General features: G+C 40.5%; 1 protein-coding gene across 4 annotated transcripts in view; it reads right to left on the bottom strand.

Annotated features, from left to right (window-relative positions):
- LOC117555201 (capping protein, Arp2/3 and myosin-I linker protein 3-like) overlaps positions 1–26,152 on the bottom strand; it is a 29,688-nt gene that overhangs the window by 1,671 nt on the left and 1,865 nt on the right. For 2 of the 4 annotated variants that reach the window (XM_034229997.1, XM_034229998.1), the window contains exons 2-38: positions 25,253–25,347; positions 22,796–22,846; positions 22,635–22,694; positions 21,253–21,374; positions 21,028–21,122; positions 20,266–20,336; positions 20,068–20,141; positions 19,914–19,989; positions 19,440–19,528; positions 18,933–19,027; positions 18,747–18,833; positions 18,121–18,230; positions 17,953–18,030; positions 17,756–17,832; positions 17,194–17,298; positions 16,981–17,050; positions 15,625–15,706; positions 15,390–15,486; positions 14,696–14,750; positions 14,058–14,230; positions 12,210–12,278; positions 11,734–11,827; positions 9,957–10,055; positions 9,751–9,870; positions 9,556–9,669; positions 8,201–8,376; positions 7,992–8,079; positions 7,429–7,548; positions 5,327–5,393; positions 4,852–5,039; positions 4,394–4,473; positions 2,517–2,696; positions 1,748–1,946; positions 920–1,664; positions 680–777; positions 403–529; positions 11–82 (exon numbers count right to left, since the gene is read on the bottom strand). In XM_034229997.1, coding sequence (XP_034085888.1) covers positions 11–82; positions 403–529; positions 680–777; positions 920–1,664; positions 1,748–1,946; positions 2,517–2,696; positions 4,394–4,473; positions 4,852–5,039; positions 5,327–5,393; positions 7,429–7,548; positions 7,992–8,079; positions 8,201–8,376; positions 9,556–9,669; positions 9,751–9,870; positions 9,957–10,055; positions 11,734–11,827; positions 12,210–12,278; positions 14,058–14,230; positions 14,696–14,750; positions 15,390–15,486; positions 15,625–15,706; positions 16,981–17,050; positions 17,194–17,298; positions 17,756–17,832; positions 17,953–18,030; positions 18,121–18,230; positions 18,747–18,833; positions 18,933–19,027; positions 19,440–19,528; positions 19,914–19,989; positions 20,068–20,141; positions 20,266–20,336; positions 21,028–21,122; positions 21,253–21,374; positions 22,635–22,694; positions 22,796–22,846; positions 25,253–25,347 — 4,398 coding nt within the window. Of the gene's footprint in view, positions 1–10; positions 83–402; positions 530–679; positions 778–919; positions 1,665–1,747; positions 1,947–2,516; positions 2,697–4,393; positions 4,474–4,851; positions 5,040–5,326; positions 5,394–7,428; positions 7,549–7,991; positions 8,080–8,200; positions 8,377–9,555; positions 9,670–9,750; positions 9,871–9,956; positions 10,056–11,733; positions 11,828–12,209; positions 12,279–14,057; positions 14,231–14,695; positions 14,751–15,389; positions 15,487–15,624; positions 15,707–16,980; positions 17,051–17,193; positions 17,299–17,755; positions 17,833–17,952; positions 18,031–18,120; positions 18,231–18,746; positions 18,834–18,932; positions 19,028–19,439; positions 19,529–19,913; positions 19,990–20,067; positions 20,142–20,234; positions 20,662–21,027; positions 21,123–21,252; positions 21,375–22,634; positions 22,695–22,795; positions 22,847–25,252; positions 25,348–26,152 lie in introns of those variants that run through there. The other 2 variants (XM_034230000.1, XM_034229999.1) reach the window with 2 other exon arrangements.

Raw genomic sequence — 26,152 nt, 5'->3', positions numbered from 1 at the left:
CAAACTGTACCTGCGTCACAAGACATGGCCTTTCTGTTTCTCTGTGGTTTCACCGGTGCCTGAGGTCTTAATCCTTCTTCACCTGAACAACATGTATGAAATAAAAAAATATCGAAATCCTCTTAACAGCACTTCTAAACTCGTAATACCTTCTTTATTTCGTTCGTACAAATGAGAAGACACCAGAGAATTTCTACTTTTATGGTGTGTTATTAGCCAGACAATTTCTTGGCTGGGAGCAAATATATTGTTGAATCCAAGAAGTCACTGTGCCTGTCCAAGAAGTAACCCGATGCACAATCACTGTTAAGGCCCAACTTGCCATTTCCTCATACTAATTTCAACACAACTAGACTTTTTAGTTACACCTGTTAAAATTGTATGGATTTTCAGTGGCGTTACCTTGACTTGCAGCTCGGTCTGGTAACCCGTGCAGAGGCTTGTTGGTAGGAGGTGGGATAGGAGGGGGAGGTAGGTTCCTCTCATTGGCTGATTCTTTTGGAAATGTTACATATGGGGGCATCTTTGGCTGTTCAGGATCAGAACACAAACCATGAACAAATCAAATGAATTAAGACAAAAAGCCCTGTATACATTTGCTATACATTTACAGTAACTACTGATGGACATATTTGTTCTTTTACACTAATCAAACCATGCATGGATATAAATTACACACCTTTTCTGGGATCGGAGGAGGGTGACCCTCCGAGTCTCTTCTTTTTTCTCTCTCGTTCTTTTCCGTCTTTCCATGCTCCTCTACCTCGCCTTCCTCCTCTGTACATACAATTCAAGAAGAAATCTTTATAATCTACACTGTGAAATGTTTACACACCACGAATGCAACTGAAAACTCTTATAAAAAGCTCAAACCTCCTTTCTAACCTTCAGCACAAAAACATGTCTGACAGTGACGTACCTGGTAGAGTGTCTGCACTCTCGAGGCGGTGTCTGGTTCTCAGTTTGGACAATAAAGGTTTGCTGCTTTGTGGCGGGGGATCGGGTTTAGATAAACAGGAAGCAGCTCGACCCCCTCCTCCGCTGCTCCTCCATCCCTCTGTGAACCCTCCACCAGCGTCGGGACACATTTGCCTGTCTATGTCCTGCGTGTCCTGCTGATGCCAGTCTGGAGCTGCTGCCTCTGCGCTTTTCAGAGGATCCTTATCCTGTTTTGGCGAAGGCGTCCTGTCCGACGGGTACGGAGGTAGCGGCCTTTGAGCCAAAATAGGCATCTGCACTTGTCGCTCTGTCTTTTTGCTTCCTTGTCTGCTCTCTGTCCCCTGGTTGTCCACTTGTAAGTCTGTGGGCCTGTTCTCTGACCACAATCTGTCTATCTGTCTGCCGCCCATCCACTGCCTCTCTATCTTTCTGTCAATCTGCCGCTGGGTGTGTCTGTCAACAGTCCATTGTCTGTCCAAGTGTCTGCTCTCGGTCCAGTACCTGTCTGGTTGTCGTTCTATTGTCCTCGGCTCTCCAGGTGTTCTGTCTTGCGGCCTGCTATCAAACCGCTGTCTTTCTACGTGTTTCTCTGCTGGTTGGTCCCCTTGCCTGGCCTCTATCCACGGCTTGTCTGGGTGCAGAGTGTCTCCTGCCCTTTGTTTGTTGTCCATCCAGTACCTGTCTGACTCTGACGGATGTTCAAACACAGCGTCCACTTCAGATTTCTGTCAAAACATGAAGAGGCATGAAAACATATTATACGAGACAAAGACAGAGAAATTAATTTGGCAGGTTACACTTTCTGTACCTCTCTGGGAGAAAAGAAGCGGTGTTTGCTTCCTCCCATGCCCGGGTGAGGGATGCCCGGCACAGGTGGCGGACTTAAAACTAGAGCATTTTCCCCCTGGTGATCATTAGTTTTCCCATCAGCCCCTTCACCAGGAGATCCAGCTCTTGCAGAGGACCTCGGAGGCTGAAGGAGTGTGTATACATTCTCTGTGGCTGTCCTAAAAGTTGGAAAGACATTAAAGATGTAATTGCATTGAAATTAAATTGCATTGAAATTAAATTGCTGCTTCTTTTTCCAGATTCAAAAAATAAAACGTCAAACTCAAATGTAACAAGTTGTGAGAGCAGAATAATTAGTAAATTATCATTTTTCTTGCAGATACCAGCTATGTTGCCATCCTAATCTGTATTTGACATGCAGCGTGTTCATCTCTAATCACTTTGCTGACGGTCGGATCATGAATCTGAGCCACCGGCTGTCATAATCTGTGTTCACACGGTGGTTTCAGCATGCCTGCACTCTGACAGCTATCAGCCATCTCAACAAAGATTTGAGGGAGATTTAGAGTGATATTTGCCGGAGTATTTATGGAGTTAAATGCTGCTGACTGCTCTAATAAGAAAAGATAAGAGACCAAGTGAAGCTGGGCAGTAGAATATGGAAGGATTGTGTGAATGTATTGTAATCTAGTGAATAGGCATTGTGTTTCCGGGCCCTATTTATATTATATAGTTATATCTATTATATAGAGTGATATATAGAGTGTGTGGGTTGTGTTTGTGCATACATGAACCCTGTGGGTGCTGTGGCCACAAAGTGACATCCGTCTGAATAAACCTCTGCTTCAGACTCCGGTTCCTGATTGGACAAAGTTTGGTTGCGGTTCTTGCGAAAACCGAAGATAGCCAGCATATTTCTCCTCTTCTTCCTCCTCAGCGAGTGCGCTTTGTGCAGAGAGGACAGCTGACTGAAAGAGGTGAGAGAGGTTCAATGTCAAACAGGCTGTCTGGTAATCTATGAAAGGATGTTACTGAAGTCATACAACGATCCTGGCCGGCTCTTCGTCTGCTTTTCTTCTGGTACATCTGCAATTTGAGCGTTGCTAGGCTACATGTCTTTATGATTCATCTAAAGTGCACTTTTTTATGTCATAATAAATGACATCATATTACAGTAAAAGCACTGATTTAACCTGACGATCTGCAGTGAGGAAGGAAACAATATTATTCTGATCAATTATCCACCAAAATAAAGTGCTCCATCGTTCGCTAATGGGACACTTTGGTTCTGCGTGTTTTGGCACTTATATTTTTCCTTTCATTTGCATGATTACTGTAGGACAAAATGTACATTTACAAAGCAGGCCGATCACACATTTAACAACTTGACTTGCTGTCAGTGACAAACAACCGAAATCATCTTTAAAGATGGGTAAAAAAACACCTCTGCTTCCTGAGTCTCAGAGCCCTTTGATCAACAACATGCAGACACAAGACAACCAATCATGTCTTGTTAGCCAAATGCTCCAAACAGCCAGCTCCAGCTTCTTTAATCATCAAAGAGTGACTACATTTATGTTATGATTAAGCAAAGACGATGGACAGCAGATTCAATTGCCTCTGAATGTACGAACAGCCCTGAAGATGTGCTGAACTGAAGCTGAACCTCACGATGGGGGAACTTCAAAAACAGACAACACACAGGTCAGAGAAACACAACCTTCCTGAGATATGAGACACAACAAACTAACCATAAGCCAATTGAAATAAAGCCTCAGAAAACAAGCTGTCGGTAACTGTTTGGTTGTGGGTGTTTTTACAAGCATCATGCTAATTGAAATGTCATTGCATTAAGATTTCATAAGGAAACTGCAGAGTTAATCACGTTTAATTCTCTTTACTTAAAGGAATATGTGATTAATTCAATTCTAAATCTAGCCTGATATGATGGTTTGTATTCATTTAGATCCAGTTTATGTTGATCGGTACGGCACTAAAGGCATCAGCCAAGGTTATATCATTGTTACCTTTCCTTTGAAGCTACACCTTACACCGCCACTAGCTTTAACTGTGATCGTGTCATTTATTCTGCTCATATTATCTCCTTTTTGTGATACACTCTTATTAAATAATGTTTTATATTGATTGTTTAAAAATCCTGTTATTGTCTAATATTGTTGTTAACTATCTTTGGTAAAGATACTTAAGGTACACTACTTACTATTCCCACAGCACAATTTATAATAATTTCTTGTCACCGATACAGTGATTTCAACCACAGGTGTCCATTTAATTCAATACGCTGTGAAAGTAGTATTTCTTCCGAAGCTATATTACTGGAGCATCAAACCAAGAAGAAAAGTCGTATTCTCTTATTCTTGTATTTACTGTAATAGATTTGTGTCAGGAGATAACTCTCTTATAACAGAAGATTTGTTAAGCAGTTATTGCTGACCATCACCACGCAGCGATAACTTAAATGTGACAAAATTCTCACTTTGATGGATTCCCTGCAGTATCCTAAGAAAGTATTAAGATGTTGTAAATTAATTAAAAAAATATGATGTAAGAACTCAATCGAAAAACTTTTTTTGTTTTGTTACTCAAACACATGTACATTCAGGGGAGAGTCTTTAGGAAAGGATAATAGCAAATAAACTCTCACCTGTCAGGGAGAACTCTTTTGGTATAGAAATCTGGGAGCCCGTCATCAAGGGGGCTTATTCCTCCATTTTCACTGGAATGCTGTGCACACACAAACATAAAAACAAACTCTTTTTAGTGAGGTCAATTTACTTGCACTGGGCTTCATTGTGAATGATCTGAATTGCAATCAAACAAATGGATTATACTGGCGTCAGTGAGATGACATAATGCAATTGCAGCCATCCACTTTGTATGGATTGCCTCAGACAAAGACATGAGTCTCTGCCAGCAGGCATGAACATTAGAAAAGGGCGGAATTATGCATACACAAATAGATAGATAGATAGATAGATGGATAGATGGCATACATTACTTGTGTGTAGATAAGCTAAGACTAAGTAGTGTATGCTGGAATCATAAATGCAAAATTCACATTTCTTTAGATATCAAAAGATGCAGAGATCAAACCCTCCTTACAGTATCAGCAGGGATGTGTCCTCCTTTGTGCCTCCGCGGAGGCCTCGGCCTAACCCGTGTCACATGGTGGAGTGGCAGACCCTGTGTAGGCAGCTCCGACAGGCCCTCCCAGGATGCCGAGCGGGATAGCGGGGAGGAGTATGACGGCACCGAGGGGGGTGGAGAGGAGCTGGAGTCGTCACAGAGACCTGATAACAGGTGAAGACATTAAAGAAGATGTGAGGGCAAGACACTGAGCAGGCAGACGAGACAAGAGGTGGGAATTGTTTCGGCTTCAAGACAATTTAAAACAATCTGCTACTGCTCTGAGATTTACTGACTCAGTCTTGTCTCGGGCCAGATTAAAAGAGACATTAAAAGACTACTCAGAACAAGTTACCGGAAAGGAGGAAAAGAGTCAACAGAGAAAACACTAATGGAGTCCTGAAAGAGACAGGATGGGGTCAGAGTTGGACGGGAAAGAGGATTTACTCACTCAGCCTGGTGGAGACAGGTCGAATTCGTCTTGTTCTCGAGCTGCGCTTCTTAATGGCTATTGTATCCTGGGATAGAAAAAACGAAAGAAAGAAACAGAGAAGCTGAGGGGTAAGGCATATAACCATTAAGTGAGTAAACATGTCAAGTAGCACAAATAATACAAGCCCTCCTTCAGGACATCAGTGCTTTTGTCAGTGAAGTTAAGCTACATCAAGTCCATTTTTTAAAAACAAAGCATCAAGCGGAGCTGAAATTCAACATGTAAAAACAGTCAATATAAAATAACAAACACATACTGGGACATATAAAGGTTGGTGAATAAATAACTGCATAACTTGGGGTTTCAAGGACAGAACATATTTTGAGTGGAAGGAAACTGAATCTAAGAAGATAAATGTTTGTCTATAAAGGCTTAACTCAGTATGAGAAATTGCAAAAATAGGTTATCTGCAAATATAAACCATGGCAGATAGCTGTTTGAGTTTAGCTTTGCTAGTGGCAAAGGAGTCAGTTAGTCCACCACTTTGGTCCATATCTCAACAACTATTGGATGGATTGCTGTGAATTGTTTTCCAGATGTTCAAGGTGCAGAGGGAATGAGTCCTATTTACTTTGATAGTCCCCACACTTTTCCTGTAGCGCCACAATTCGGTTGACATTTGTGCTTTTTATGGACATTTCTCCACAATAGTAATATCAATTGTCATTTCATTTGTTGGACTTACAACTCTCCCTTTGGTGATCCTCTTATGTAATGAAGCAACATCATCAGGTCAGAATTTAAACTCAGAATTTAAACTCCAACTGGTTCCACTCTACAAGCTGAACTAGTATTGTTAACTTGGTAAACATTATATGTGTTATAGTCATAAGAGGATACAAGCCAACATTGTAAAATAGCACTTTCACCAACAGGGCTAAGAGAAGGTCATTCAAGACCACTAAAAAGGCTGATTCAGAGCACTTCCACTCCCTGAATCCCTGATTAAAAAACATTATTAACAAACCAAGGTTAATATAATAGGCTGCAGGTGGGAGACACTAGAGCTTTCCCAAATAATAAATGAGGAGATTGGACACAAATCATTTTAAACTTTGAGTTAGGGGAATTCCCGGCAGGTTTTAGAGTAGACATCAAGGAATAGAAGTAGAAGGTAATGACTGAACCTATTACTATGAAGAAAGCCTTGGGTTTATGGCAGATAGTTGAGATATCGTCAGAGAAACAGTTTACTGACATCTTGTGAATATTGAGCTGCTTGACGATAAAGATAAGGTAATTGTGAAGGATTAAAAGGCTTTCAATCAAACCACTTCTGTCTAAACTTCCAAAGGCCAGAACACGATTGAAGTGACAATACATCATCAATCCAAGTATTGTTGAAACGTCTCGAGTGGAGGTGTTGGGGCTTTTCAAATGTTGACCTTTGGTTCATCTGTCAAGAAAGTCAGTGTAATATTTCAAATGCCAGAACCCAGAGGAAAATCCATCAATACAGCCATCCATAACTGAAGCTGTGCTTTTTGGTTAGAAGTGCTGCCCAATTATATTTCTTTGGTAACCAAGCGGAGGAAAGTGGCTAGTTTAAAGAAATACACTACATTATACAGTTTTGTACATTTAACGTTTTTAAACTGTAAGTGTAAATATGCACATTGACATTGAATTGTATCTCGTTGCACTGTCCTCACTACTACCTTATTTGTGTCTATGTTTTACTGCCGTGAGAGTTGTCAAAGAAATGTCGTTGTACTTTGTATGATGACAATAAAGATATATTCTATTAAATTCTATTTAGTCGACATATTCATTGATGCATATACTGTAGGACTAAAAACAACACATTTCTAAGTCCTAACACTATCATTTAAAAAAAACTTCCACCAACAACTAGACTGTTCATGCCAGACAGAAATGGGATATTGAAGCAGGAGATAACTGATTAAGATTGTAACAATATACAAAACATATACAAAATGTGACTAAAATTTGTCTGAGGAGTTAAAATCTCAATAATGTGAAGTATTGGAATGCCACTGTACCACAGATACTATAGGACAAATGAAAAGATGGTTATATGTTTATATATTGACTCTCACTATGCTGGTGCTGAACTCCTCATCTGTTATGTCCAGAGAGTCTCTGTTTCTGTTGAACCTCCAGCCAGTCCCGTCCTCACAGGTCCCGTCCCAGCGTTTAAAATGAGACATCTGCCGATTCTGAGAAAGAAAACACTCTTCAGTCCCTTTGTCGTCTACTTAGTCTCCATGCATCCAAGATATTGCGATAAGTATTTCACTCTTGTCTCATTGATGTTAACAACTGGAGTGAAACATAATTTTTTACAGAAATTAGCAGAAAACAAGAAATCTTTTTGTAAGTTCAAAAGCACAAAGACTGCAGTCAGTGTTTGCTAGCCTGTCAAAGCAAATCAAAACACAGATGTAGGAGCTATTTTAGGCTATGAATATAATTTAATTAGTCAAGGTTGCAACAACATCATTTTTCATCTTTGGAAATTGCCAAAAATAGACCATTGTTTTTCTCTCACTATTGCTATTACTTATTGTCTATTTTTAATTTAATCTTGTACTCTTGAGCACTTTGGGCTGCATCTTTGCATGAAAAGTATCACAGAAACAGAGATTTGGTTATTATTTACCAGGGTCTTATGGGTGGCGTAGAGCTCCTGCAGGATCTGGTCAACGATGGAATTTGTAAGATAAGAAACCACAGACAGCTTCACTTCTCTGCAAAATATTGTGTTAGGGGAGAGAGATGGACGGAAAGAGGTTTGGAGAAGTGAGAAGAAATCAATAACATAGTTATGAAATTCAAACCTTTATTGCGGCGCTCCATTTTTGCTCTTACTCTAAGGCTCGGTGGATGTCCTGTGCCGCTCTCTCCATCAGAGCTGTCCGGATGGCAGAGCGAGGGATGGACACGCGCTCGGAGACGGATGATAGTGGAGGACTTAGCCTCTCTGCCGCAGAAGAAGATATAGGGCAGAGCTCACGACAAAGGGACACCATGGAGTCCACGATCACCTGCAATGGATGCCAGCGATTTTTTTTTGTTGTCAATTCATTGAACATGTTAGAAACAAAACAAACAATAATAATAATAATAATAATTATAACGAAGAGAAGCAAAATAAAAGAACGTTCAAGGTACAAAAAAAAAAAAAAAAAAAATACCTCTTCTCAAATAGTTTCCGTAAAGTTCAAAAGGGGCAAGAAGAAGCTTAAAACGTTTCTGGTCCTACCCCCTCTAGCGTACATTGTTCATGAAAATAAAAGTTTAGGTCATCGTCATCAGCATCCGTGATATTTGATTCATTGTTTTTAACAGATAATTTATTTTTACAAAACAACCAAAAACAAATAACTTTTACAACAACAATACATAGCAAGCATCACTTCACAGGTCCTGCTCAGAACCATTCAGGATTTGGTTTCTAAATAATTGTTGTAGTTTAGATAAAGTTGCACAGTATTTCAGCTCATCATTACAGTTATTCCACAGAATGATGGATGATGCAGTGGCGTAACAAGGTTGTGATTGGCCCCGGTGCAAATATTGTTTTGGCCCCCCCCCCCCCCCCCAAACATAAGTGCACGCTGATGCGCTCACACATGCACGGACATACACTCTCTCTTGTCCTTTCTCTTTTGAGCGCCGCTCTTGTGCTTTGGTTTGCTGTACATTATAAATGCAAGCTATTACATTTGTTATAATGCTGCCGAACTTGCTGCTGCTAGCTACAGTACAGTACAGGTTGATTAAACGGTTCACTCGTCACGCAAGGTATCACATGACATGAAAGGGAGCAAGGTCATTGGACAGACAAATTACAAATTAATTTAGGTTGCTTGGTTACTTTGAAGACTGTGTGAACCGGTCAATGCCATTGGGGCCTCAAAAAATAATAATAAAATAAATATATATATATTTTGTTTTTTTGCATGGGCCCCTGGCCGGCTCTGGGTAGTGCATTATCTTATGTTTTGGTTTATATTTGTTTCTGCTCTGGGCCGGCTGCACCGTCGATAGTTACGCTATACTATTGTGATGCAATGAAGTTTGGAATTTGGGTGGTTTTTTGAGATGCAGTTTCCTCTCAACATGTGTATGTTTTCTCTCCGTGTGAAAAGTCCCAGGACATTATGATCAGTAACTCATATAACGAGAGAGATCATGGTGTTGAAAGAAGCTGTTAGATCTACCTGCAGCTCTTTGTCTGCAGCTTTGGCGAGTTCTCCAGCCAGAGAGTCCAGTTTCTGCCGCACCGGCCCGTCCACAGACAGCACATGAGCCAGCTCACACAGTGAAGGGTACAGCTTAAAGAAGAGAAAACACATATTTCAATGTCTGTGTGACAGTCATGCATATAGTACGCTCACACATTTCATATCACTCACAGCGCGGGAGTTCCTGGCCTCTTTTAACACTTGTTTAGCAGCTTGAATCTCCTCCATCTCTCCGGCGCCTCGTAACACACACACCTGCTGCTGGACACGCACGCAGAGGCGCTCCATCACCTTGGAAACAGACAGGCGAGGGAGTGTTGAGAGCGCAATCATAAATAAAACACTCATAAACATACGGCAGGAGGAGGGAGTGATACCTGTTCGGAAGTGCTGGTGACCAGGCCCTGGTGCAGCCGCAGCGCCTGCCTCTGAGAGAAGCGCTGAGTCTGGTTGTTCCTCACCAGAGAGCGCTGGATCTGGGAGGCAGAAAAATGAGGAAAATAAACTGGCTACAAAAACACTAAAGAGGACAGACGGTAAAGACGAGGCGATGATGCAACAGACAGATTGTTGAGGAAATAAAGTGCAATAAAGCAGAGAAAAGGGATGCAGAGAAGAGGCTGCTGTCTCATTTTGGTTTTCAAATGTCTTTGCCCTATTTCCCCAAAACCTCTCGAGGCTGAGATGTTTGTAGAATCCATCTTACGAACCCTCTTAAAACCTTTTTTTGTAGAAATGAACACAGTTCTACAAGCAACTTCTTCCCACTTGAAGCTAACACCAGATTCTTTAAACTTCAAGTTTCTTTGCTGTTCTTTTGTTTTGGTTATCTACTTTTATTCTGATTATTGTACTGTTTATTGTAGCGTTTGAGGTTAAATGAGCACATTTCAAAGTGGGATCTGGCAAAAAGGAAAATATAATAATGAAACACTTATTACATTTACAGTCTAACAACTACAGAAATTACTGCAGCACTCATGGAGAAAGATGTAGGAAACTGGAGTTGTTCTCTTTGTATACGTTTGCGGCAGTATTACAAATAATCACAAACTGCAGATGAATTATTAACCTCCTATAGCAAAAATGTTACTTTCCTGAGGTTTCAGTTTCCATATATTTTTTTCTAAAAACAATGTGGTTTCAGTTCAAATGTGTACTTTTTCCAGCACAGTCTGCCTCCAAGCAAAACTGAATTGATCGAAGTTAACTTTCTTAAATGTACTTTAATATGAATCTTTAAGTGCAGCCAGCTATAAGCTCTGACCAATTATTGCCAATCAAGCTTCCTTTTTATAGTAAGCTGTTGTAATTATACAATTTTTTAATTATATTATTTCCAAGACTTACATTTTACTCTCTGCTGCTTGTCTCCACTTTACAGAAAGTTTCAGCTCATAGTTTAGCTGTGCCGCTGCAGTTTTACTGTTTGGGCTCCCTCTCTCTGCTCTCAGTATTGTTTTTCAGCCGCAGCAGGCAGCTATTTAACGAATAAACCCTCTATAAACCTAGTCTACAATACCTCCTCAGCGCCAAACAGCAGACAGACACATTTAGCAGAGTGCTGAATAAAACAGCAGAGCTTTTAGCAGCTAAAGAGCCAGTTATTTCCCACAGGAGTTGATAGCAACCAAAAACAGAGCCAAAAGAGATTCAATATGGGACACAATGTAATTTGATACATTGTTATTTAAAAAATAAACGATTGTAACTTCTTTGGGAAAACTTAAGATAGTTGTTGTAAAAGAAAAAACCCTCTAAACGACCCTGTACGCCCAAAAATCATCTTGAAAATCATGAGGCTGATGATCTGAGATGCTTTAGGGAAACAGGGCCTCTGTACATTTCAGACACTTACAATGTTACATGTGGAAGTGTATTGATTTCTACGACAGCAGGTGGATTACTCAAGATGGGATATCCAGCAGATTTTACATGTTGTTGTTTGAAAAAATGAATTTATTCGGATACAGTTTCTTGGTCTGAAAGAACTGGTATCTTGTCCAAAGCCATTGAAGAAAGAATGGTTCAAAAGCAAATGATTAAAAAAACGTATATAAGCTTAATCAAATCTCCCCGTTTTAGTTTATTCCGTTTCATTTAAGTTTCATTTCTGACAAGAACTGTTACAGTGGCTTGTCTCCGAATGCCAACCTTGGTCAGTGCCTGCTCTGTCCTCTCGGGCGCACTGCGGTACGCCTGACTGATGTCACTTAGGGGTAGAGGCATGTACTGCAGGATGAAGTTACTTGAAGAGGAAGCAGGAAGAGGAAGGGACAGATGAAGGGTAAAGTTATTGAAAGAGACAGTAAATGACCACAGAGAAAAAATAAAGTAGGTTACAGATTCAAGGGTTAGTTAAGGTTAATATCCCCAATGGACAGAGCTCATCCTAAAATATCCTTCCTATGCCATGCGACGAGTGAGTAATACTTTCATATTTGCAACCATATCATCCTTAGCCTAAAGGTAAGCCTGTACCATTTAGGATAGCAAAGTGGAAAGCAACAATTTTCTCCGTTGACAATGCAAATTTAAACATTCATCCACCCACCAATGTTTCAAAAGCTCTTAAAAAGAAGGAACATATATCACTGTTTCTAAATATGTTGATGTTTTAATGCTCTTACTGTTCAAGTGCTCTGGCAACATCTAGAAATCCTGCTGCGGAGGTGTTGTTGCGATCCCATGTCACACTCCTGCAGGGCAAAGTGGTGAGTTGCATGAATACAAATATTAATGCAAAGTTAATCTAACAAATAAATACTGTTGAGATCATAGTATGAAGTGAATACTTAAAAACGAAAGTTAATTATAAATCATATATGATCAATCATATTCTTGTATAAACCCATAATGAGAATGCTTCTTGACGGTTTTTGAATATGTATGTATGCTTACAATTTTTTCTGTTGCTATTTGATAACTTTGCGTTTTGAAAAGAGGGTGTTGTGAGTTTTCATAGTATGTTTAATACTTAAAACGAAAGTTAGTTATAATCAAATATAATCAATTATATTTTTGTATAACCCACAATGAAAAATACTTCATATTTTAGGTTTTTCTATAGTTACAGTATAAACAAAACAAAGTGGTTTGTTTAGGTTGAGTGTGTAAGGTCTATGATTTATGGGTGTCTCTGAAGAGAGTAGGCCGTTTTCTCCCTCTCCTCTGGCAGCAGTTCACAGGGAGGGGGGCTCCAAGCTTAAGGAGAAACACATTAGAGGCCTAAAGGGGTCATGTCCTTTTTACACTAACATGGGAAGGTGTGTCTTATGCCATAAAGCTATGGAACATGTCGGGTCATGTTTAGCCCTGTACAGTAGAAGCCATGCCCAGTTTTTCACAAATTTGGGTGTAGAGGAGGAGTTTTTTTTTTGGAGGTTTCGATCCGGTTTTTTGAGCATAAAGAGACTGGTTTTTTGAGAGAGCGCGAGAGAGAGGGGGGGAAACCCCTGGTAGACTCTCTCCCGGTAGGCTTTGTGCTTCAGAGCTGGGTTAATAGCTCTCGGTAAGTTCCTCCCACACGGGGTAAATATCTCTCGAATTTCTTGGTTGTTGGCTGAGTGGAATGATTTGATGAGAGATGTGTTTGTGAATATTATAACCCGCGACCTGTGAGGAAATCTTCCTCCGAAATATTGGCGGATAGGAATGGGTTTTTGAATGTTATACCCGCCGTCTGTGTCGGAAAAAGTGTATGAATATTATAACCCGCGACCTGTGAGGAAATCTTCCTCCGAAATATTGGCGGATAGGAATGGGTTTTTGAATGTTATACCCGCCGTCTGTGTCGGAAAAAAGGTATGAAACTGATGTGAATTGATTTGGTGAATGAAAAGTTGAATGCGCTTTTTATTGTCACCGGTCTTTTTACGAGGAAATACCTCTAAATTCTATCGGGAGAATTTTAAAATGTCACAACTGAATTGGGCAGTTGAAATTAAAACATTTTGGTAATAAATGTAAGACTGTGAATTAAAGTTTCATATTTGAACATGATCACAGCACCATTTTTTTAGTATGATTATAATGTTGTAAAGAGAGAAGGTAAAAACCCTGTATTAGTTTGGACCTATTTTTCTTCAAATAAACTGAATCCCACCTGTTGGACTGGGATAATTAAAAAGACACCTGTGCTCTCCTCTCCTGCGTAAAAGGTAAGACTGCACCCTGCCACACACACTTAGGTAGGAGCACACTCCATTTACTGATATCAAAATCCTTCGGGATCCCTTAAACAGATTAAAAAAGAGTTGTCTGAATTGAAACAGCAGTTAATTGAACCTGGTTCTTTGGGGGGTTAGGAAGAGGTGAGATCTTGCTGACGTTGGTGGATCTGAGCCAAGCAGCAAACTTACATAGACTCAATAACTTCGGTCAGGTCAATTAGTAGGTCAGAGTAATTTACCGGAATAAATTATCAGGACCTCTCTGACTCTAAACAATACACATTCTCTACATGTATTTCCCTTCACCTGAGCGAGGTGTTGATCTGCAGGGCTTTGCTCAGCATCTTGGCTCCGATGTCATCCATGTTGTTCCCGCTCAGGTCTACTTTTTTCAGGCAGGTGTTGCTGCCCAGGGCGTTAACCAGAACCGTCCCCCGAGAGCGCAGGCGCGAGTCGATAAGGGACAGAGACTGCAGAGCCTGGAGAGGAAACAAAAGGTCAGTGTGTGTGTGTATGTATGTTGGGGGGGTTGTGTAGGAATAAATAAAGTAGAGACAAATGTAACAGTGGAAAGAGAAGTGGGGCTGTGAGGTGAAAGTGTAGTGGTGAATTTACTGCGCTGTAATGTGACTGCTCGCTAACATGACTTTACATGATGTATGTATGAATTATTTACCATGAGTGTAGTGATATAGCCCCAAGGGTTACAGAAGCATTACAAAGTAATGATACAGTGTCACATCTATAGTACAGTGAAACATAATGGAAAAATGATGTGTCCAGGAATCAAATCTTAAGTCAATTATATCTTTAATATTGTTTGCCTTCCACAATGGATGGATCTTTTCTGTGTCTTTGCAGTCGGATGATTTATTATTAAGTAAAACTAGTGGTACATTTGCATCATCCAGTACGTTTTCACGATTTCCTTTGTTATCACTCACACATTCCTCCTCCTGTATGAGTTGCACCAGCTTCTGCAGGGCTTCATCCAAAACCCTGCACACAAACAGAGAGACCACTGGATGAGTTTGCGCGAGTCATTTCCTGCTGCCGGCGGGCTGTCTTCCCGAGGAGCGGCAGCCTCTTATGAAAACGGAAGTCAAATCACATGCACGTATATTTAAGCTGGCATATCTATCGCACGCGGCCTCGTGTTCACGGACACACACGTGCACACAAAAACCTGCAGCATTTCCTGTTAAATGACATGCCAAACTTTAAACTGATTCCCAAACATTACAGAATACTAATCACAATAACATATTTTGCCATGAAATGTATACTTTTATTCTGGAAGAATGAACGTCCTTGAACATTTAAACTTTTCATTGATCAGATAACACATGTTTTACCGCTGGAGAAAATGACATTGGAAAAATATAATCGTGGACATATTTTTCAAGCTCTGTGGTTGCCATTGTTTTCTTATTTGTAAAATATATCTGAGATATGACCAGTGATGGAATGGTGCATTCTGTGGCTATTAGTCTTGACGGCCGGAAATACTACTTGTGGTGTTGTCATTGTCTATATTGTCGCTGTATTGTATAATTATTTGTTTGTTTTACTTTAATAAACAAATAAATAAATAAAAATAAACCTGCAGCAAAGTGTGACACAGAGCACCGACAGCACCTGTTTTTGATGTTGAAGTTCTTGCCCAGGTGAAGGTGTTTGAGGGAGGGGTGTCTGGAGAGGGCTGGCAGTACTGTGAGCAAGTCTGCATCGAGACCTGTCATCACACATACACACACACACATATATATAGAGCACAACATGGCTTGATTCATTAACATCCCACTCAAGCCTTGCCTGCCCTAGGACAAAGAGTCAAGGTCACAGAGAGATGTAGTGAAGCGTGCCACTGTACCGTTGTCTGAGATATCCAGAGTGCCGATAGAGGAGACCCTGGGGAAGAGCTCCTGGATTACAGCAGCTCCTGCAGACCTTAGCTGGAGAGAGAGAAATACAATGTAGGAAGAGAAAGAAAGAGATAAAGGAGAACCAAATATGCCATTTTATTGTTTAAGTCTTTGGTGAGTTCTTCTGTTTCTCCACATTGAGGCAGATTTACAAATGCCTTTTTTATGTGTCTGCAATATTATGCAAATCTATCTCCTTACTGCAAGCAGTGTGAAGATTTGTTGAACGGTACGCTCTGCCTTGCCTGTGATCTGCAGCAGCTCTGCTCAGTGGTAGGGAAAACATATTTTGTTGACTCAGCGCTTTTTAAACAAATAAATATAGAAATATCCTATTAAGCTAGAGCTGTTTTAATCATCAAAGCTTTGGGTGCGCATTAACAGGAAGTGATAGGATGTTGGAAATAATTGAATAGAACTGCTTAGTAGTAAAATTGGCAAGTTAAAAAATATGCAAATTAAAAAGTATGGGGCAGTAAAACCAGGCTGCTCTCCTTAACTCACTAACTAAACTAAGTAAGTACAACCTACATCAGATTCAAAATGAAAATGTCGCTCACACATTCAGCATAGGTAAATTGAAAATTCAGCTGACATTACTCCTGTGGTCTTTTTATTTGAATAAAGTAGTTCTACAGAAATGTTTGCAATGGGGGATAATCTGAATAAAAACTCTTCCCCTTGCCAGTGAGGTGAATTAATATGAGATTAAATAAGGCCCAATAACACATTTACAAGTAGTAAATACAAGTGACTGTAGTCATTGTAGCTGTACTTTTCTCACCTATATTAAAAAAGCTTACATTCAAAACTTTAAATGCTGTATAATGAATGAAATAAATTGTACAAATTGTATCAGCTGTGAGGATCTGTGGCCTTCACTTCAGCTGTGAAAGCAGCGCCAAGCATTGTACATGTGACTTGAATGTGTCGTCCGATGTGTGACTTCAGTGTCAATCAGAGTGTGGGAACTTTGTGTTTCAGACATAGCTTAGAGCTTTGTTTTACCTCACAATTTCATTCAGACTTTATGCTTTTCTACAGCTACAAACCTTTTCATCACATTCATAAACCTGAATGTCTCGTACATTTCTTTATACAGGATACAATGAGTGACATACCAGATTCTTTGAAATGTTTTTCACAAGGTAACAATCTTATTTACTCTAGTATGAGCCCACATGATGAACTCTTGATTTTAAATACTTTATACAAGCTTAAACTGCAGTTAGATGAGGAGGAAATACGGCGCTATCCCTTTAACTTCAGCTTAGAGCCCCATGTAGATAGAGGTGAACTCTTACCTCACAGCCACTGATGTCGAGATGAAGGTCATTGATATGAGGATTGGAGGTTAACCCTGTTAGGAGAGCTCTGTGGAGACAGGAAGGACAGAAGTGAAAGACGGGGAACAGATAAGGAGCGGAAACTGCAGATATTCATGTCCTTTAATGTAGAAGGGTTTAGATAAAAGGAAACAGATCTGGATGGAGTTTGAGAGGTGACATGGCGAGTACCTCAGAACATCAGGGGGCAGCTTCATAGAGGCCATGCTGACATAAGTGAGGCTGAAGGCCGAGCTGAAGAACTGACTTAACAGCGGCAGCGTGTCCTTCACTTTCCTAGTGCATATAAAAAAAAAGACAGTGGAGATTAGGAGGGAATGAGGCCGCCACACAGAAGAGGTTAGGTCACATTGTTGACATGGTGGTTAAATACGAGAGCAGAGCTGAGAGTAGAGCACTGACACTGAATGGGAATCAGAGTGACTATTGCTTTGGAGTAAGAGGGCGGGGGAGCAAGTGGGGTCAAATGGTAGATAGCTTCTGCATAAATATTCATGAAACTTATCTATGCAGACAGCGCCAGGAGTTCTGGTTCGTTGAACAGATGAAGCACAATGTACCCACAAAGCTCATTTCTGAATTCCCATTAAGCAAGAGATGAAGATAAAGATGAAAAAAGAAAGTGGTATTGAAGGAGAATTAAAGATAAGAGCATTTACTGTGAAATAAGGATGATATATTCCCAGATTTGGATTTGCGGCTGCCTTTATTGTTTAGGTAATCTTTAACTAACCTGTGGGAGAAGGAATTTTTGGAAAGATTCAGAAAGGAAAGATCAGCGCAACACCCCCTCAGAAGAGCCCCAAATAGCTGCATGAGACACAGGGTGGAAACGGTTAATCAAGGCTGAGCATAGCGCAGAGAGAGAAATGCATTTATTTTATACGTTGCACATAAACATTGGATCATTTCCAGACATTAAATACTTACCGAGTCCACAGAGCAATCTGTGCCTGACAGATCCAAATGGACCAGGCAGTTGGGCTGAGACAAGAATAGATACAAGTTCTGGAAATAGAAAAGAGAGGAAGTCATATTAAGCATGAAAAATGGTGTATAAATATAGTTTATATTTCCACATTGGTTGTGCTTTCTGACCGAGGAATCCTCCCCCGAGAGGACCCCGGGGTTCTTGCTCAGGTCAAGGTGCAGGAGGGAGTTAGAGTATTCATCGCTGGAGCACAGAGCCTGAGAGAGAGACACTACTCCTGAGAGACGGATGAAAAGAAAGAGAGAGGGATGAGACGGGGAGGAAGTAGTACAATATTAAAAGAAGGGAAACACTCAAAACATTTTGTTCCTTTACATAATTCATACACATCTACAGCAGCGGGTATCAATGGCTGTAATGGGAAGCAGTGTCTCCCTGCTTCAATGTCATATTTAAATTCTCGGCTGGGTACAAGCTAAGAGGAGACGGTAACAGGAGGCTTGCTGCCTGCGGGGCAGCGCAAGACATCAAAAGTCAATATGGAGTCATAACAGGACCAAAACATGAAACACAGCTCTACAGGAGGGAGAATCATCTGGGGCTTTGGGGGGTTTATACTGCTGCATTTATATCTAACCAGAGCTGTTGAGTCATCCACTGCTTCAAAAAGTCTGTTACAGGCTTAATATCCCACATGTTCCACCTGATTTTGGTGAGTTGTTGAATTTTGGCAACACGTTCTGACTTTATTGAACCATTAATAGAAATAAAATGGAGAGAGGCAAGCTCAAACCTTTGGAGGTGAGCGAAGTCTTGGAAAGGTTGAGGAGACGAAGACCCTTGCTGAGGCGACACACCTGCTGAATTAAGTTGGACACTCCTGCAGCATGCATACAAAAGAACAATTAGTTAAAGAAGACATTACAACCATACTTGATGAGTTAATTAGACAACCAAAGAGAAGTGAATGTCTTTGCACCTTGGTTATCCAGAGAGTTGTGGGCCAGGTTGAGGGAGTGGATGACAGAGGAAGGGTTCTCTGAAAGAGCAGCTGACATCTTCTGTGGGAAGTCTCTGTAAAGTAAACACACACAACAATTTAAAGTGACATTGTAGAGATTTAGCATTAATCTTTCATATAGACTTCCAAAGGATAGATTTAAAAAGGAAGAGTTCCCATCTTTGCATCAGAGATATATGTTGCATGCAGATATAGTGCAAGTTCTGAAAACCTCAGACACTTCCCATAATGCAGCTTAATAGAGATGTTCATTGGAGCCGCCTGAATGGTAAATCTTCACATCTTTCAAAACCCAAAGTTTCTAAAGTAGGCTTTGTTAAAACTAGAAAGTCTCAAACCCTCTGAGATTTGTCAGACTTTAGAGAGCTTCGTTCAAAGCCCCAGACACTTCATACAACTGTTTTCACAGACTGAGTAGTTCTCCTGTGAGTTGAAAAAATCAAGAGAGGTAACAAAAAAACGTACGATTTTAACCCAGCATTCTCCAGAGTGATCTCCTCCAGACTGGATGATTTGCTGACCGTGTGCAAGACCTGCTCAGTGACCTCTGACCCCTGAAGGAAAAAGTAAACATTATAACTAAACATTGCACTTGTTTCAGCTCTACGCCACTTTTATCCAATCCAACTTTATTTATAGAGCACATTTAAACAACAGAGTTGACCAAAGTGCTGTACATCTATAAATATATAAAAAGCAGCATAAATACATTTAGACAAAACCGATAGGACAACAAAACAAATGTAAAAGCACGAGACAATAAAACCATACTTATAGCCAGAGACTGAAAAACTCTCATACACAATGTAAAAACATTTAAAAACACAACAATATAGAAAACCCCAATTTAAAAAACACAGACTGATACGTCTTATTTGTGGTCTGCAAAAGCATGGGAGAACAAGTAGTAGTTTTAATAACTCAACAGTTCATACTTACTATCCGCAGGTCTTTGCAGTACAGTTTAGTGAACCAGGTGTTGTATGCCATCGATGCAACAATAACCGCCAAATCCCTGAAATAGATCCAAACTGAAGTGAGTGAGGCGCCATATTATACAGTTTATAGTGTCTGACCGCTCTTCGTCCCTCACCTGCTCTCCAGGTGGCTGAAGTCCAGCAGGTTGAACTCTCGGCTGTCCTGGGAGTGATAGATGGTGTCCACATCCTAGGAGCAACATTACCCATGAGCCTGTTTGCTGCAGTATATGACCCCCTCATTTAGTGCACAGTGCTGTACGTAACACTCAAAAGCACTCACAGCGACACAGGCACAGTCCCACAGCTCTTACCCACTGCACTTCCTCCTTGCAGCTGATGCCATTATAGTCGCACAGAGCGGCGTATGTCTCCGAGAAGCCTCCTGAGAGGGGCAGGCATTGGAAAAACAAGAGGCAGAAATATGAATCTGAGAGGATGTGAACAGCTGCTTCCTTGAACTACAACAACAGAGAAAAGGCAGGAAAATGCACAAAGAAACATTTGTCCAAATGATCAATCTTTTATTTCTGTGACATAGCACTTTAAAAAGAGCATCTGGGACACCATTTGTGAAATTTGTGAGCCAACTTCCTCTCCAGGCTGCCAATTGTTGTGCATTTGCCCCTAATCGGTGTGTGTGTGTGTGTGTGTGTGTGTGTGTGTGTGTGTGTGTGTGTGTGTGTGTGTGTGTGTGTGTGTGTGTGTGTGTGTGTGTGGCCTAGCATTACTATACTTGTGGGGACCTAAATCTGTTTACACAGTCACATGTGGGGACTCGTCTCCCTTATGGGGACAAATTGGAGGTCCCCATGAGGGGAATTATTAATTTTAGGGTGAAGACTTGGTTAGGTTTAGGATTAGGGTAAGGTTAAGGGTTAGGGTAAGGGTAAGGGTTAGGGTTAGGCATGTGTTGGTTATGGTTAAGGTTAGGATAAGTCTCCAGGAAATGCATGTAAATCAATGTAATGTCCCCTGAAGTGATGTATACATGGTATGTGTGTGTGTGTGTGTGTGTGTGTGTGTGTGACTGCAGGTGTGTAAATTCCCAGGTTTGATGATAGTGTGTATTTTACCACACGCCCTCTGAGTCTCCACTGAAGTCTCTGAGCTGGGTGAATACTTCCTGCTGCCCTCAGAAAGGTCACTGTCTGAATGACAGATGGAAGGGCTTCAAAGATAAAAGAACAAAAGGTTTAGAATCATTTACTTCAGATTATTTCATTCATAAAGGTGAATTAAAGATACAAACTCTCTGACATGTGATCTGCTATTCAGATATTTTTTCTTGTGATACTTACGCAAAAATGGAGTTGTTGAATATTCGAGACAGAGCGTAATTAATATGGCTGACCACATGATTGAGGTGGTCACGTGACTCAAACCTCAGGGAATAGCTGGTCTTGTCAGTGTCGACGATAACCTGCACAGAAAAGGGAAGAGTAAGGGACTGTATGAGATGTATTATGGTAAGGAGGGGGTTTATCTTATATTTCACTTTATAAAAGCAACACACCGCCCATCATTACTTATATATTTTGAATCCTCCCCTTGACTTACTTTATGAAAAGTACAAAACTCTCTCTTCCTAAAGTACAGCACTGAATTTGACAAATACAAAATAATACAATCTAATACAAATTAAACCTATTTTTATTAATTGATATAGCCAATAATGAGTTTATTATAAATTGAATATAAAATAGCTATTTTGGGATTATTCAAGCAACTCTCTGTTTTAGAATAAAAATATTAAATAACAGCTCAGCTTCAAGGGGGAACTTCAAATGATCATGCAGACTATTACATTTGTATGATATGTATATAAATATGATATGTATACGGCTGTATACGATAGTTGAGTGTGATGGGGAAATCTGGCCCTAAACATTGAGATTGAATACTGATCTATATAATAATAATAATAATTCCTTACATTTATTATAGCGCTTTTCCAGATGCTCAAAGCGCTTTACAAATACACATTACACATATCATACATGCAATGGTCATGTACTGTGGACAATACCCACAGGAGCAAGTTCAGGTGAAGTGTCTTGCCCAAGGACACAACGGCTTTACAGACGCAGCAGCGGCGGGTTTCACCCCTTGATCTGATGATCATTGCACAGCGCACTGCGCCACACCGTCCATCTTCACGCCTCAAAGTCATCGAGGCGCTTTTACAAGTACACATTAGTATCATACATGTACTGTGGACAATACCCACAGGAGCAAATCCGGGTGAAGTGTCTTGCCCAAGGACACAACGGCCTGACGCAGTGGCGGCAGGAGCGGGTTTTCGAACTGGAGTTCCCCAGCACCCCCCTTGATCTGATGATCAGATGCACAGACCACTGCGCCACCCGTCCCTGGGTGCAGCTTAACGACCTGTGGTGCACACTAAAGCCATCATTTGTGACAACAAAAGCTACAATATAAACGTTTTCTTCCCTAATATGTCCCTAAGCAGTTAGTCTTGTTGCTGACACAATCAACAACAGAAGAGAAAACAGTAAAAAGGAGCCCATTGAATCTCACTACTTCGACCAGTTCTTTAAATGCCTTTTGTCATTTCTTGAAGGCCAAAGTGATGTAACCACTCTATTATACAATTGTTCACACAAACAATACACTGTGACAGTGGAGCTGAGTGCGTACAGAGTTCAGGAATATTTTTTACCTGGTGATCAGGGTGGGAATTCAAAGCTCGAATCTCCAAGAAGTTGAATGTGGATTCCACCTGTTCGGATACAGTCGACAAATTAAAGATCTCAGCTGGCAATTTGAAAGAAAAAGCTTCATACTGCACAGTGAATGGAGACAGAGAGGGGTAAGAAGTACCTTAGCGGGAGTCTTTGGAGCCAGGAAATAAAGACGCCATGTTGTGAGGACCTAAAAAAGGGGAAATAAGAAACTGTAAGTGTGACTGAAAGTTCACGGCAATTCTCCCAGGAGTTTCCATGGAAATGATGAGAGGGAACAAATTCAGTTTCATATTCATGTATTGATTCAGCTAAAAGCTCTCTGCATCAGAGATAGGTTGTCTAACATTAACGGATTGAGATAACGGCATGTTGCAACATTTTAATCACATTCTCATACTTGATGTAATTTAGTTAGCAGTACATTATGTCTCCTGTGCAAACATGATCTCATGCAATATATTAGATTTAAGTCATGCAGTGTGGCTTTGGGCTCAGCAGGCAATCATTTCTGCTCATTCAGCATCTCCCCAGATCTTTAATATCAGAATTTAAAGGAAAGGACCCCCTTTTGTCCGGAGTAAATTATGTTTTCCTTCACATCTCGATTCTGCTCCGGAGCCAGAAATGCCGGTCATGCTGGGTCAAGATGCCAAATTAGCACGTTTTGCTACATCTCTGCTAATTTGCCGTCTGCAGTCATAAGAGGCGAGCGTGGGATATTTTTTAGCGCAATTCAAAGTTGATGGGAATTTGGACCCGGCTGGTAATTTAATAGCAAACTGAGTTTGATTTTAATCTCAATCTGAAAGACCACATGCAGTTTTTCCATGCCTGTATCCACTTATTCCCAGCATGGAAACGTATGTCATGCAACTGTTGGATAAATCTGATTCTGCTCCTGATGCTTGTTCATGAGCAGAAATGTATTTTTGTTGCAAGTATATAATGAACCTTGAACCCTAAAAAAGTCTGTGTCTCTCTGCATCACGGTAAACAAAGTGCAGGGATTGTTTGGCTTTTCGCTGCTCTCCACTTCTGCCCTTGGCTCTTTTTCTTCTCCTCTTCTGCTCCGTCACTCCCAATCATTAACTCCATTCTCCTCTATGGCTCTGGTAAAAACACTCCCTCAGGACAGAGCCCCCCCTCCATGTGTCTCTCCCCAATGAAGAGTGGTAATTAAATTAGAGCTCTCCCACTCCAATGTTGTGTTTTTTGGAGAGAGGAGCTTGACACAGGCCTGTCGGAACCCCACACCGACGGCCCCACATACCCACGCAGCATGTGAGGTGTCGGAAATGAAGTCACTCAAAAATGTGTGAGAGATGGCGGGAGAGAGAGGAGGTTCTGCAATCACTACAAAGACTAACTGAAGGAATTGATTAAGACCAGATTGCATCACATTACGGGGAATTAGTTTAGAGAGCGTAAGAGTAAACAGGAGTAAATCATGCTGATGCAGCATGAGAGAGACCACACAAACATCAGGCTTTTGGCGGTGTAAAATTAAGCAAGAGGGCTGAAACAGGACAGATAGTCTAATCTTCTCTTGTTTGACGCCTGTAAGAAATCAAGATAAACTCATGCAACCTACAGTGACAGATCTCAACCTGAACAAAGCTTCGATTTAAAACCTTAACACGTTTAAGCTCAGCTTTCCTTCAAAAATGTAACCCTGCACGTTTGATCATGCTCCAATCTCTTTTCCGTCCTCTCTGCACACCCAGCAGGAGCAAGGACTCTTTCCAGTTCAGCTTTTAAGAAGAAGCAGTAAATGAGACGTGGATTAGAAAGATGTTCCCGACATGTCAAAGAAGTGTCTGAATATCAAAGACTGAACATGCAAAACTCTCCTCCTCATCACACGATGAATCATTAAAGCATCCATTGAGTCGAGGGACAACTGTGTTAAAACTACACTGACTTCCTGCCTGGGAAACGGAAAATATCTTGCTTATCCAGACTTGCTTTATTTGCTGCACTTATAGGAGTTTTCAATCAATAAAAGCTGTGGTACTGTATATACACAGTATGTTATCTGTGTGTGCTTTCATGCACAAGTCCACTTCATTCTGCAAATAAAAGCTTCCTCCTTTTAGGGTCCTATAAGACTTCTGGTCCATAATGTAAGAGCTGATTTCCCCAGATTTATCCAGATAGCTGGCTGAGCTTCACTCACTCAAAAAGAGATCTCACATCTCTGTCCCATATTCTCTGATGAAAGCACCCCAGAATCAAAGGCTGTGAGCTGCTTGGCCCCCCCACTGCCTCCACAGTAGACACGGAGGTATGCACAGCCGCTCCCACAGATACTATCCAATATTCATTCTGCCAGCAGCAGCAGCAGCAGCCATAGAAGAGAGCGGACAGTTATCATGCAATTTGTTAATGATGTGCACAATCAGAGCCTCTACCTGTGGTGTCAACACTGTGGCTGAGATCAATTAACACTCCAGATATCTGATAGCACATGGTGCAGGTATCAGACTGCTTTAAGGGCTATAGAATACATTATTCTACATCAGAAACCCAGTGTTAGTGTTAAACAGAGACCCATTAAAACCCCTCAGTGAACAGACGGAAAGCAGCAGCTTACCAGTATCCTGTCCTCTGTTTTTCCATTTTTGGCGTCAAGCTTGATTCCATAAATAAACTTGATCGATGATTTATCGATAATCTTCTTGATGCTTTCTGTGGATGAAAAAGTAGAAAAATAAAAGTTAGAAATATATGATTTGGACTAAAATAAGAAGAGATATGCTTACTGTAGTTTATCTACCTGCTGTCTGCAGATTGATTTTCATATCTCGTCATAATTGATTTCCAAGTGAATTTTTTTTTAAAAACACTACAACATATTGTATGGTGTAAAACAGGCAGTGTTTCAGGTATTAAATTACTGACCATTAACTGCAATGTATCTGGTTGGAGACCGACCAGTGATGTGGATGAATATTATTCCCCCTCTATCTTTAGCTCATTTCTTGTCATTTTACAGTCAAACTTCTAATAAAAGCCATTTAATGCTCCAAAAATAATTCAAAAGCATTCAAATGACCAATTTGGTAATTTCACATCAAATTAAATTAGTAAAAGTCAAACTGTACTCTAAATCCCCTTAACCTCGGATGTAGAGCTCTGTATTTATTTGTTTATCCAAAGGAAATGTCAATCTTATCATTTGAACAGCATTGTGGCATTTCAGATGATACAATAATCAAATTAACTCTTGTGTCTGATTTGATCCTGATGATTTTAAATACGTTACAAACCTCTTCCATGCAATACAATTCAATCTGCATGTTACTCTGAATTGAACAACAATGACCAACATTTGGTGGGAACAAATCTGGATTGTATGGCTGGCACACAGATTGACTTAAGAAATACAACAGTTATGTTCTTCTGTATCACTCAATGAGTTATGCCCAGTGCATCCACAGATATACTCTATATCTAACAAAACTATTCACAACATGCTTTAGTGTCATTTTCT

The sequence above is a fragment of the Gymnodraco acuticeps genome, unplaced genomic scaffold (assembly GCF_902827175.1).
Source record: "Gymnodraco acuticeps unplaced genomic scaffold, fGymAcu1.1, whole genome shotgun sequence".
NCBI classification, from domain to species: domain Eukaryota; kingdom Metazoa; phylum Chordata; class Actinopteri; order Perciformes; family Bathydraconidae; genus Gymnodraco; species Gymnodraco acuticeps.
The sequence above is the reverse complement of the archived record's forward strand: the minus strand, read 5'-3'. Positions and strand labels throughout refer to the sequence as shown.